Source organism: Dendrobates tinctorius, unplaced genomic scaffold (genome assembly GCF_039654945.1).
Source record: "Dendrobates tinctorius isolate UK_male_01 unplaced genomic scaffold, ASM3965494v1 ptg000103l, whole genome shotgun sequence".
NCBI classification, from domain to species: domain Eukaryota; kingdom Metazoa; phylum Chordata; class Amphibia; order Anura; family Dendrobatidae; genus Dendrobates; species Dendrobates tinctorius.
This window is the reverse complement of record NW_027361771.1, coordinates 44,867,447-44,881,127: the sequence shown is the minus strand read 5'-3', so window position 1 is coordinate 44,881,127 and position 13,681 is coordinate 44,867,447. Positions and strand designations below refer to the sequence as shown.

At 42.4% G+C, this 13,681-nt stretch overlaps 1 protein-coding gene across 3 annotated transcripts in view; it reads right to left on the bottom strand.

Moving 5' to 3' along the window:
• Nucleotides 1-13,681, bottom strand: part of LOC141100120 (uncharacterized) — a 44,278-nt gene that overhangs the window by 5,675 nt on the left and 24,922 nt on the right. For 2 of the 3 annotated variants that reach the window (XM_073588367.1, XM_073588366.1), the window contains exon 2: nucleotides 2,121-3,537. In XM_073588367.1, coding sequence (XP_073444468.1) covers nucleotides 2,121-3,438 — 1,318 coding nt within the window. In that variant the 5' untranslated portion in view covers nucleotides 3,439-3,537. Of the gene's footprint in view, nucleotides 1-106; nucleotides 3,538-13,681 lie in introns of all 3 variants that reach the window. The other variant, XR_012234604.1, reaches the window with a different exon arrangement.

Here is a 13,681-nt window from a genome sequence, read left to right as displayed (position 1 = left end):
TCACTCCTCTCCCAGACTTCCCCAGGAACACCGAACATTAAAACGGACTTCAGGGAAAAGTCAGTGTTTGGAGTTTAGCACAGGACACTAAGTGCTCGGTACAAACCTTGATCTTTTAAGTTTTGGTTTGCTCATCTCTACTCATTGCTGCTCCATAGTGGACTCTAAGCACACGTTTCCTCCTAAAAAGTTGCTCTTCTCTTTGGTCCTCCTCATACAGCCCTCAACACAGCTCTACTACATTTGGGAAGTCTTCTTTGCTATAGCTGACATTTTCAAGGAGAAGTTGACAAGCTCTGCTACACTTGAATAACTCAGCTAGCACAGCTAAAGGGTCCTGTTATCTTAAGGAAAGATCAACATCACTACTTGCAAGAAGCCCAGCTCTTTTCTTTCCCCTATTTTACAAACACAGCTCTACTATATCAGGCACGGTTTGCTTGCACTATGTGACAACATGAGCTCTGCTCCATCTTTAGCACATCCCTTCCATTGTCTGATGCTATAACTTCAAGTATACAAGGTACATACACCCCCCAATCTCATCAATGATGCCTGGGTTAGGAGAGGAGTAAGCATGCCTGATAGAGATTGGGCCTCCTCCCCAGAAAACACAAGGCTTTTTTTTTTTAAGAATCAAAGCATATTTTGTATTTTAATGATGTTGCTCGTCCTGGTCAAGAAGATAGTCTGTGTCTGGCTTACTTTGCAAACTATACAGATTGCACTGACAGTCTTCTGTGCATGCATCACCCCGCAGAATGATGCCACCTCACTGGATCTTGGTCAGTGAAAGAAGCGTGACTGTCACTAACTGGAGACAAGCAGGGATTAGGGAACAGAGGCAGCAGAGCTGTAAAACGCAAATCCAAATTTCTAAAATAAAAAGGGTGGATGTAATCAGCATTACAGCGCTCTTACATAGATGCCATTAGTTTGGGGTATAAAAACATGGAGACTGATTGTGCACGAAAACAGTAAGAAGGCTGCAGCTTTAAACCCTTTCCTACATTGGACCTAAGTCCCAAAGACGGAATAGTACGTCCAACGCGATCAGCTGACACCCGGCACTATGTGTCAGGGGCGGTCACGGACCGCCCCCGGCACATTAACCCATGGCACACTGCGATCAAACATGATCGCAGTGTACCAGGGGCACAGGGAGAATCGCGCAGGGAGAGAGCTCCATGAGTGCTTCCCTGAGACCCCCGGAGCGACGCGATGTGCTGCATCGCTCCGAGGGTTCTCCTCCCTGCAGGCCCCCAAATCCAATATGGCCTTCGGGGATCTGCAGGGAGGCGGATTCCTCAGTGCCTGCAGAGAGCAGGCACGAGGAAACCTGCAGCAGCCCCAGAGTGCTGTCCAAACTGTCAGATCAGCGATCTGACACAAGATAGTGATGTCCCGCCCTGGGACAATATAATAAAAGTAAAAAAAAATTTAAAAAACTTGTAAAAATGAAAAAAAAAAATTTCCTCCGTCATACAAGACTGGCTCTTCTTTAATATTAGAAGATGGATGTTTTATATCATGTAAAGGTGCAGACGTGTTAAGGTCTATAATGTTTTTTCTGTTCTGAAATACTGGTTCCTCCTTAATATGAGTAGCTGACCAGTGGATACACTTTGGGTATGTATAAATTCGGTGTTCTTTAAGGCTTCGTAGATCATGTGAGACTAGTTCTTCTTTAACATGAGATGGATGTTGTTGGGTATCATGCTTCATCATCTCCGTGTGTTTTAGGAAACACTTTCCACATTCTGAACATTTAAACTGTTTCATATCTATATGCGTCCGCTCATGCCGAAGTAGCAGCAACATATAAGTAAAATGCTTCCTGCAAAGGCTGCAAGAAAAGGGTCTGTCCAATGTGTGGCATTTCTGATGTCGGATAAACTTGTATTCATCCACAAAGCTCCGTCCACATTTAGAACACGTGAATGTCTCCTCCACTTCATGAATTCGTTGATGGCTGACAAGATTGTCTTTCCGTGCATACGATTTTTCACAAACTATGCAACAGAATTGTTTTGATCCCCTGTGGACCCTCATGTGTGAGGCAAAATTGGACTTATTAGAAAAACGCTTCCCACATTCTAAACAAGCAAATGGCTTCTCACCTGTGCGAGTTCTCTCATGGATGATAAGATGCGAGTTGCTAGCAAATATCTTATCACATTCAGAGCAGTATAAACTTCCTCTGGTTTTGTGTGTCCGTACATGTGCCGAGAGATCAGTTTTATTACAAAAGTCAGCCCCACACTTTGTACAAGTCATTTTCTTTCCTTTGTGTGTCTCCCGATGTCTCACAAGGTTGCCATGGTTATTAAAACCTCTCTTACATACAGGGCAGATATATGTGTTCTTTGATCTCTCGGGGGATAAAGAAGCAGATTTCATTTCTGGTGCCTTCTTTCTCTGTTCAGTTTGATCAATCCCTTTGATATACTCCTCTGTAATTGTAGAAGAATTAATACTGTTGCCTGAAAATTTCCCTTCATCACCAAAGTTTATTAGTTCTTCAATACAATCTACATGTTTAGGAACAGGAGCATCCATAAGGTTTTCATCTTCAATAGAAGATGGTTCCTCCTTGATTTGAACAGATGGGAACTGTCCTGTAAGAAATATTGGTGTATTACCGATTGTATCTTTTAGATTTTCTTCATTGTATGACGTTTTTTCCTGCTTTATTTCAGTAGATGGATATTGTGTGTGATCTGTGGGAGTACACATTTTTGGATCAAATATACTTGATCCACACAATGATGGTTCTTCTTTAATGAAAGTAACTGAATAATGTGTTGTATCTGTGGTTATACACATGTTTGGATCTGTTAGGCTTCGTCCATCATATAAGGTAGATTCCCCCTTAATAGAAGCAGAGGAATATTGGGTATTATCTGTAGTTATCTGAATGCTTGCGTTTGTAAGGTTTGCTCCTTCATACAAGACTGGCTCTTCTTTAATATTAGAAGATGGATGTTGTTTTAAATCATGTAAAGGTGCAGACGTGTTAAGGTCTATAATGTTTTTTCTGTTCTGAAAAACTAGTTCCTCCTTAATATGAGTAGCTGACCGGTGGATACACTTTGGTAATGTATAAATTTGGCGTTCTTTAAGGCTTCGTACATCATGTGAGACTAGTTCTTCTTTAACATGAGATGGATGTTGTTGGGTAAGATGTGGGGCTGAATTTATTTTAGCATCTGCAAGACTTTCTTCATCTATTAAGACTTTATTACCATCCTTACATGAAATGTTATTTTTATAATTTAAATTTTCATGATGGTCAACATCTAATGGGCTTTTTTCTTCACACAACATCACTGTAATATGTTCATTTTGGTTCAACTCCATCTGTGTAGTAGATATATTAATATTCTGATCTGTTTTATTTGATGCTAACTCTTCTATTACAAATAAGCGGTTGTTCATTTTTGTTCTCTTTTATGTTTATCTTCTTGATATATCAACCATCCTTCAGTTTAATAGCTGACTTTAGAAAGTCACAGTGTCTTCCACCTTTTCAAAGACCTGTTGGAAAGAAACATAAGGTAAGTACTCATGATAGTACTACACACTGCCTTCACCTAAATGTTAAATCCAAGCAAATATCTAAATCTAATCTATATATATATAATATACACACACAGTGCCTTGCGAAAGTATTCGGCCCCCTGGAACTTTTCAACTTTTTCCCACATATCATACCAAATGTAAATTTTTGAGAAGAATCAACAAGTGGGACAACATTGTGAAGTTGAACGAAATTTATTAGTCATTTTAAATTTTTGTGGAAATTCAAAAACTGAAAAGTGGGGTGTGCAGTAATATTCGGCCCCTTTACTTTCAGTGCAGCAAACTCACTCCAGAAGTTCATTGTGGATCTCTGAATGATCCAATGTTGTTTTAAATGACTAATGAAGATAAATATAATCCACCTGTGTGTAATCAAGTCTCCGTATAAATGCACCTGCTCTGTGATAGTCTCAGGGATTTGTTTGAAGCAGAGAGAGCATCATGAAGACCAAGGAACACAACAGGCAGGTCCGTGATGCTGTTGTGGAGAAGTTTGAAGCCAGATTTGGATACAAAATGATTTCCAAAACTTTAAACATCCCAAGGAGCACTGTGCAAGCGATCATATTGTAATGGAAGGAGTATCATACCACTGCAAATCTACCAAGACCCGGCCATCCCTCTAAACTTTCATCTCAAACAAGGAGAAGACTGATCAGAGATGCAGCCAAGAGGCACATGATCACTCTGGATGAACTGCAGAGATCTACAGCTGAGGTGGGACAGTCTGTCCATATGACAACAATCAGTCGTACACTGCACAAATCTGGCTTTTATGGAAGAGTAGCAAAAAGAAAGCCATTTCTCAAAGATATCCATAAAAGTGTAATTTAAACTTTGCAACAAGCCACCTGGGAGACACCCCAAACATGTGGAAGAAGGTGCTCTTGTCAGATGAAAGCAAAATCGAACTTTTAGGCAACAATGCCAAACAATATGTTTGGTGTAAAGGCAACACAGCTCTTCACCCGGAACACACCAGTCCCACTGTCAAACATGGTGGTGGCAGCATCACGGTTTGGGCCTGCTTTTCTTCAGCCATGACAGTGAAGATGGTTAAAATTGATGGGAAGATGTATGGAGTCAAATACAGGACAATTTTTGAAGAAAACCTGTTGGTCTGCAAAAGACCTGAGACTGAGACGGAGATTTGTCTTCCAACAAGACAATGGTCCCAAACATAAAGCAAAATCTACAATGGAATGGTTCATAAATAAACGTATCCAGGTGTTAGAATGGACAAGTCAAAGTCCAGACCTGAATCCAATCGAGAATCTGTGGAAAGAGCTGAAAACTGCAGTTCACAAACGATCTCCATCCAACCTCACTAAGCTCGAGCTGTTTGCCAAGGAAGAATGGGCAAGAATTTCATTATCTCGATGTACAAAACTGATAGAGACATACCCCAAGCAACTTGCAGCTGTAATCGCAGCAAAAGGTGGCGCAACAAAGTATTAAGTTAAAGGGGCCGAATAATATTGCACACCCCACTTTTCAGTTTTTGAATTTCCACAAAAATATAAAATAACCAATAAATTTCGTTCAACTTCACAACTGTGTCCCACTTGTTGTTGATTCTTCACCAAAAATTTACTTTTGGTATCTTTATGTTTGAAGCATATGTGGGAAAAGGTTGAAAAGTTCCAGGGGGCTGAATACTTTTGAAAGGCGCACTGTATATATTTATACACAGTACAGACCAAAAGTTTGGACACACCTCATTCAAAGAGTTTTCTTTATTTTCATGACCATGAAAATTGTAGATTCACTCTGAAGGCATTAAAACTATTAATTTACACATGTGGAATTATATAATCAACAAAAAAGTGTGAAACAACTGAAAATAAGTCAGAGTCTATGTTCTTCAAAGTAGCCACCTTTTGCTTTGATTACTGCTTTGCACACTCTTGGCATTCTCTTGATGAGCTTCAAGAGGTAGTCACGGAAATGGTCTTCCAACAGTCTTGAAGGAGTTCCCAGAGATGTTTAGCACTTGTTGGCCCTTTTGCCTTCACTGTGCGGTCCAGCTCACCCCAAACCATCTCGATTGGGTTCAAGTCTGGTGACTGTGGAGGCCAGGTCATCTGGCGTAGCACCCCATCACTCTCCTTCTTGGTCAAATAGCCCTTACACAGCCTGGAGGTGTGTTTGGGGTCATTGTCCTGTTGAAAAATAAATGATGGTCCAACTAAACGCAAACCGGATGCATTGCCTTCTGTGTGTTTAATTAGTGCAGAAAGAGCCCTGCAAAATGATCTCCAGCAGGCCACAAATGTGCATGTTTCTGCACAAATGGTTAGAAACCGACTCCATGACGATGGTCTAAGTGCCCGACGTCCACAGATGGGGGTTGAGCTCAGAGCCCAACACCGTGCAGGACGCTTGACATTTGCCACAGAACACCAGCATTGGCAAATTCGCCACTGGCACCCTGTGCTCTTCACAGATGAACGCAGGTTCACACTGAACACATATGACAGACGTGACAGAGTTTGGAGACGCCGTGGAGAGCGATCTGCTGCCTGCAACATCCTTTTTGAGGCATTTCCACTGAAGTTGGATCAGCCTGTAATTGTTAGAATCTGTTCAGTTTGTGACTATCTGCCATGTTCTTGTAGTGTTCTGGCTGCTGGTCTTTTTCCTCTGGTGCTGGGTTTGTCTTGGGTCAGGTGATTGCATCTCCCTTTATTTACCTGCACCTGTCTCCCATTCCTTGCTGGACAACAGTGTTAATCTGCTTGAGTTCTGGCTTGGAGCTTTGCTTTGCCTTCTGTGTGTTTAATTAGTGCAGTGCTGGGCCTTTGGTTCTTCTAGTCTTAGTTTCTGTTTTCAGTTTGTTTCTGCAGCCTTCTCTTTGCATTCTATTAGGAGGTGACCCGTTTTTGTACCCAGTCCTTAGATCTTTCGGGGACCCCTGTTGTGACTGGGTCACCGAGGAGAAAAAAAAACTAAAACAAGCTAAGTCACAGAAAACCAGAGAGGTTGGTAACTATGCAGATTGCAGATCCCTGATCTTAACCACACAAGTAGCAGCAGCCGTGGAGCGTACCTACGATGATCCTAGACGCTTCGTCACAGCCGGAGAACTACATAAGCCCGAGGCAAGAAAAGGGAAAAACTAACTGCCACAGAGCAGACCCCAAAGTAAAGACAGCCCCCAGACAAGTATTGACGGTGAAACAAGATGAAAGCACAAACACAGGCAGGAAAATAGGCTGAACAAACGGGGCCCAAACTAACTAGAAAGGACAGGAAAGGAAAGACACTGCAATCTGCAAAACACCCTACAAAAATAATGTCCAACACTTCTGATAGCAAAATTAACCCTAAAGTCACTAGACTTCTCCCACTATATCAGCACTCTGAAATATTCTGACAGAGCAAAAAAGAGGCCGATCTAATAAGGGACAAAAAGCAAATTGGCAAATACAGATAAATAAGAGTGGAAGTTCAGCACAGCCCCAGCCGGGGCTGGCTGACCACACAAAAAACTGAGTAGACCAACAAAATCAAGTGTGAACATTAGCAGAAAAACTTAGCTTTAGATGACTGGAACAGAGCTGAAAACAAAGACCTGCAAGCAGAAGGAATCACCAGCACCTGAATAGGGTGTCGGCTGTCTTAAATCCAGTCTGAGATTCCTGAGGTCCAATCGTCATTCTCATTATCAGGTGGCTGATCTCTACTGATTAAATTAGCCTCACTACCTCCTGTTACCACCAGAGGGAGCCTGACAGGAGAACTCACAACTGGTGGACCAGAAAATGAACTCGCAACAGTACCCCCCTTGAGGAGGGGTCACTGAACCCTCATCCACGCCACCCGGCCGATCAGGATGGGCCCGGTGAAAAGCACAAACCAATCTATTGACATGAATATCAGAGGCAGAGACCCAAGAATTATCCTGCTGGCCATAACCCTTCCATTTTACCAAATACTGGAGTCTCCATCTAACCATACGAGAATCCAATATTTTCTCTACCTCATATTCCACATTGCCTTCAACCAACACAGGGTCAGGAGGTGCTGCCATAGGAACCACTGGCTCAACAAACCTCTTCAACAGAGATTTGTGAAATACGTTATGGATTTTGAACGTAACTGGAAGAGCCAATCGAAAAGAAACAGGATTAAGACTCTCCAAAACCTTATAAGGTCCCATAAATCTTGGCTTAAATTTTGGAGATGCAACCTTCATAGGAATATTCTTAGACGACAACCAAACCATATCACCCACTTTAAACCGGGGACCAATGGTCCTATGCCGGTTGGAAAATCGCTGGGCCTTTTCCTGAGAGAGTGACAACTTATCCACCACTTGGTCCCATATCTGCTACATTCTCTCAACCACAGTGTCCACACCTGGGCAGGACGAAGATTCCACTTGCCCTGAAGAGAATCGAGGATGAAACCCAAAATTACAGAAAAAGGGTGACATCAAAGTGGCAGAACCAGCTCTATTGTTCAGTGCGAATTCAGCCAAGGGCAAAAATCAGACCCAATCATCTTCATCAGCAGATATAAAACATCTCAAATAAGACTCCAAGGTCTGGTTTGTTCTCTCAGTTTGTCCATTGGTCTGGGGATGAAACGCGGAGGAGAAGGATAACTGAATTGCCAGCTTGGAACAAAAGGCTTTCCAGAATCTGGAAACAAACTGGACTCCTCTGTCAGACACAATATTCTCAGGAATCCCATGTAACCGAACCACCTGTTGTAAAAACAAGGGCACCAACTCAGCGGAAGATGGCAACTTTGGAAGTGGTACAAGATGGACCATCTTCGAAAATCTATCACAAATCACCCAGATAGCAGTCATTCTCTGAGAGACAGGAAGATCAGAAATAAAATCCATTGAAATATGGGTCCATGGCCTCTTGGGCACCGGCAGGGGCATCAGCAACCCACTAGAACGAGAACAGGGTTTAGACCGAGAACAAGTCCCACAGGACTGTACAAAATTCCTGACGTCACGAAATAAGGCAGGCCACCAAAAAGACTGACTCACCAAATCTCTGGTACCAAAAATACCTGGATGACCAGCCAATGCGGAGCAATGAATTTCAGACATAACTCTCCTCCACTGGTCAGGAACATACAATTTTCCCATAGGGCAACGCTCAGGTTTATCCTCCTGAAATTCCTCCAGGGCGCGTCTCAAATCGGGCGAGATGGCAGAAAGAACTACCCCCTCACCTAGGATGGTAGTAGGCTCGGTCACACTAAGGGAATCGGCAAAGAAACTCCTAGAAAGGGCGTCTGCCTTAACATTCTTAGTGCCCGGAAGAAAAGAGACCATAAAATTAAAATGCGTGAAAAACAAGTCCCATCTAGCCTGTCTAGGATTCAAGCGTTTGGCCGACTCCAGATAAATCAAATTCTTGTGATCGGTGAGGACCACAACTTGATGTCTAGCTCCCTCCAACCAATGTCTCCACTCCTCAAATACCCATTTCATGGCCAACAATTCCCGATTCCCCATGTCATAGTTGCGTTCAGATGGGGAGAACTTTCGAGAAAAGAAGGCACAGGGATTCATCTTAGAAGTCACAGGGTCTTTTTGGGACAAAACAGCTCCTGCACCAATCTCAGAAGCATCTACCTCCACCTGAAATGGAAGTGAAACATCAGGTTGCCGTAAAACTGGAGCTGAAGTAAATCTCTGCTTAAGCTCCAGAAATGCGGAGACAGCCTCAGGAGACCAATTCAGCACATCAGCGCCCTTCGTGGTCAGATCAGTCAGTGGTTTGACAATACCAGAAAAATAACCTATAAATTAACGATAGAAATTAGCAAAACCCAAAAACTTCTGGAGGGCTTTCAAAGAAGTAGGCTGAACCCAATCATAAATGGCCTGTACCTTGGCTGGGTCCATTTCAATAGTCGATGGAGACAAGATAAATCCCAAAAATGAAATCCTCTGTACACCAAAGAGGCATTTCGATCCCTTAACAAACAGGGAATTCTCCCTCAAAATCCAGAACACAGTCCGGACGTGTTCCACATGAGAATCCCAATCACTAGAAAAGATCAAAATATCATCCAGATAGATGATCAAAAACTTATCCACAAAGTCACAGAAAATATCATTCATGAAGGATTGGAAGACGGAAGGGGCATTAGTGAGCCCAAAAGGCATCACCAGGTACTCAAAATGTCCCTCCAGAGTATTAAACGCCGTCTTCCATTCATCCCCGTGCTTGATGCGAATAAGATTATACGCCCCCTGAGGTCAAGCTTAGTAAACCAGCAGGCACTCTTAACTCTGGAGAATAAATCAGACATCAGAGGTAACGGGTACTGATATTTAACAGTCATCTTGTTAAGGGAACGATAATCAATACACGGTCTTAATGAACCATCTTTCTTGGCCACAAAAAAAACCCCAGCACCTAAAGGTGACGAGGATGGTCTAATATGACCCTTCTCCAACGACTCCTTAATATAGGATCGCATAGCATCATGTTCAGGTACTGATAAGTTGAAAAGCCGACCCTTGGGAAATTTACACCCAGGCATCAACTCAATTGCACAGTCATAACTCCTATGAGGAGGAAAAGACGCAGACTTGCTCTCACTAAATACATCAGAAAAATCGGCTACATAATCAGGAATATCAGGAGACTGAGGAGAGGTGGAGAAAACAGGAGCGTCCCTAAGAACACACTGACAACCCCAACTCACCACAGACCCAGATTTCCAATCCAAAACTGGATTATGAGTTTGCAACCAAGGAAAACCCAGAACAATAGTATCATGCAAATTATGCAGCACCAAAAATTTACAATTTTCTTGGTTGTTTGGGACAACTCGCATTGTCACCTGGGTCCAAAACTGAGGTTTATTCTCCGCCAAAGGAGTAGCATCAATACCCCTCAAAGGAATAGGCGTCCACAGAGGCGTCATGGAAAAACCACAACGTTTAGCAAAGTCCTAATCCATCAGATTCAATGCTGCTCCTCAATACACAAAAGCCTTCGTGGAAAACGTGGATGAGGAGCAGATCAGTGTAAGGCCGGGGTCACACTGGCGAGGAATACGGCCGAGTGAGAGGCGCTAAAAGCACGCATTAGACACGGACCAATGATTCTCTATGGGGTCCCTCGCACCAGCCGTATATTTCTCATCCGTATTCTACAGTCCGTGCCAATCGCAGCATGCTGCGATTGTCAGCGTACTACGGCCGTAGTACGCCAATGCAAGTCTATGGGTGCGCAAAAAATACGGATTAGGCTAGTTTCACACTTGCTTTTTTTTGCAGCGCGTTTTTCCCGCAAAAAAACGCATTGAAAAAACGCATACAAAAGCATACAACTGCTGCGTTTTTTTCAAGCATTTTTATGAGCATGCATGAAAAAAACGCAGCGTTTTTATGCGTTTGTATGCGTTTTTAGTGCGTTTTTACCGCGTTTGCGTTTTTTTCCAACATTAGTTGGCCCCTCACACTAACCCAAACCATGACTTTACTAACCCTAACCCTGACCCTAACCCTGACCCTTAACCAAACCATACTTAACCCTAACCCAAACCCTAAACCCTAACTAACCCTAACCCAACCATACTTAACCCTAACCCTAACCCTGACCCTAACCCTGACCCTGACCCTTAACCAAACCATACTTAACCCTAACCCTGACCCTAACCCTTAACCAAACCATACTTAACCCTAACCCTGACCCTAACCCCAACCCTTAACCAAACCATACTTAACCCTAACCCTGACCCTAACCCCAACCCTAACCCTAACCCTGACCCTGACCCTAACCCTAAACCCCTAAATTCCATGGTTAAAAAAAAAAAAACGCATGTGCAAAAAAACGCATACATGAGCATGCCAGTGCGCATGTATGCGCATCCATAGGCTATAATGGCCATTTTTAGCGCAAAACGTGCGCATATGTGCGCATGCGCTTTTTTGCAGGGCCAAAAAATGCAACATGCTGCGTCTGGAAAATCCAAACGCACACCCCAAAAAAACGCAGCGCATGAAAATCGCATAAATGCGCTTACCAGCGCGCAGGTATGCGCACCCATGTTAAATATAGGGGAAAAAACGCATGCGCAGGTATGCGTTTTTTTCCAGCGCTAAAAAACGCAAATGTGAAACCAGCCTTACACACGGAGCACACATGTGACTTGCGAGAAATACGCACCCAGTGTCTTTTAGCAAAGTCGGCAATTCAGTGCGCAATACAGTAAACTCATACTGACAGGTTTAATAAAGAAACGAAAGAATAGATATATACACACACATATATATATAAAATATATGTATTATATATATATATATATATATATATGCATTCTATGTGTCTATATCTATTCTTTGGTTTCTGTTTAGAAACCCTGTCATAGGGCTCCATTATATGTCCATTTTGCAAGCCTGTGAGAAAATCTCGCCATACGGATGCTTACATGCGCAAAATACGCAACCACACCTTGATTACGGATGACATACGGAGCACTGTTTAGGGGCCATTCATCCGTATTACACATGTAAAATACTGACCGTATTTTGCGTCGGTTAGTGTGACCCCAGCCTAATTGCCAAAAGAAACTTGGGTTGTACACTGCCCACAGCAAATGTGTGTGCGCAAAACGTTTCTCTCGTTTAGGGCAGACAGAAAAAGTATGAGAGACGTCTCCACAGAAAAAACACAGCTTATTACGCCTTCTAAACACCTGACGTTGCACCCTAGACAAAACCCCATCACATTGCATAGGTTCAGACGTTTGTTCAAAAGGTGGCAGCGCCTCCCGTGTAGTTTTATGCTCACGTAAAGTTTAAACGCCGATCAACTTGAATGGCATAGAATCATCCAGACCAGAGGGAACAGGAAATCCCACCATAACATCTTTTACGGTCTCTGATAAACCCTTCCGAAAGAGAGCTGCCAATGCACTATCATTCCATGTAGTAAGGACCTCCCACTTTCGGAATTTGTTACAGTATAACTCTGCAGAATCCTGACCCTGGTTTAATGCCAATAGGGTTTTCTCAGCTTGATCAACAGCATTAGGTTCATGATACAACAACCCCAAGGCTTGGAAAAAATGCATCCACATTAGTCAGAATAGGATTTTCAGGTGTCAGAGAAAAAGCCCAATCCTGGGGATCACCGCGCAGCAAGGATATGACAGTTTTAACCTGCTGCACAGAGCTCCCCGATGAGTTAGGCTTCAAAGCAAGAAATAATTTACAATTATTCTTAAAATTCAGAAATTTAGACCGATCCCCAGAAAACACATCAGGAGTAGGGATCTTAGGTTCAGCAGCATGTGACTGAATGAGGTAGGTGGAAATTCCCTGCACTTCAGCAGCCAGCTGCTCCACACGATCAGACAATTGCTTAATCTCCATTAGGAAAAAAAAAATTCTCCTACGGCCCCAGAAAAAAAAAAAAGAGGAAAAAAATATATATATATATATATATATATATATATATATATATATATATATATATATATATATACACACACACACACACACAGTCATATGTAAAAGTTTGGGCACCCCTATTAATGTTAACCTTCTTTCTTTATAACAATTTTGGTTTTTGCAACAGGTATTTCAGTTTCATATATCTAATAACTGATGGACTCAGTTATATTTCTGGATTCAAATGAGGTTTATTGTACTAACAGAAAATGTGCAATCTGCATTTAAACAAAATTTGACTGGTGCAAAAGTATGGGCACCCTTATCATTTTCTTGATTTGAACACTCCTAACTACTTTTTACTGACTTCCTGAAGCACTAAATTGGTTTTGTAACCTCATTGAGCTTTGATCTTCATAGCCAGGTGTATCAAATCATGAGAAAAGGTATTTAAAGTGGCCACTTGCAAGTAGTTCTCCTATTTGATTCTCCTATGAAGAGTGGCATCATGGGCTCCTCAAAACAACTCTCAAATGATCTGAAAACAAAGATTATTCAACATAGCTTTTCAGGGGAAGGATACAAAAAGTTGTCTCAGAGATTTAACCTGTCAGTTTCCACTGTGAGGAACATAGTAAGGAAATGGAAGAACACAGGTACAGTTCTTGTTAAGCCCAGAAGTGGCAGGCCAAGAAAAATATCAGAAAGGCAGAGAAGAAG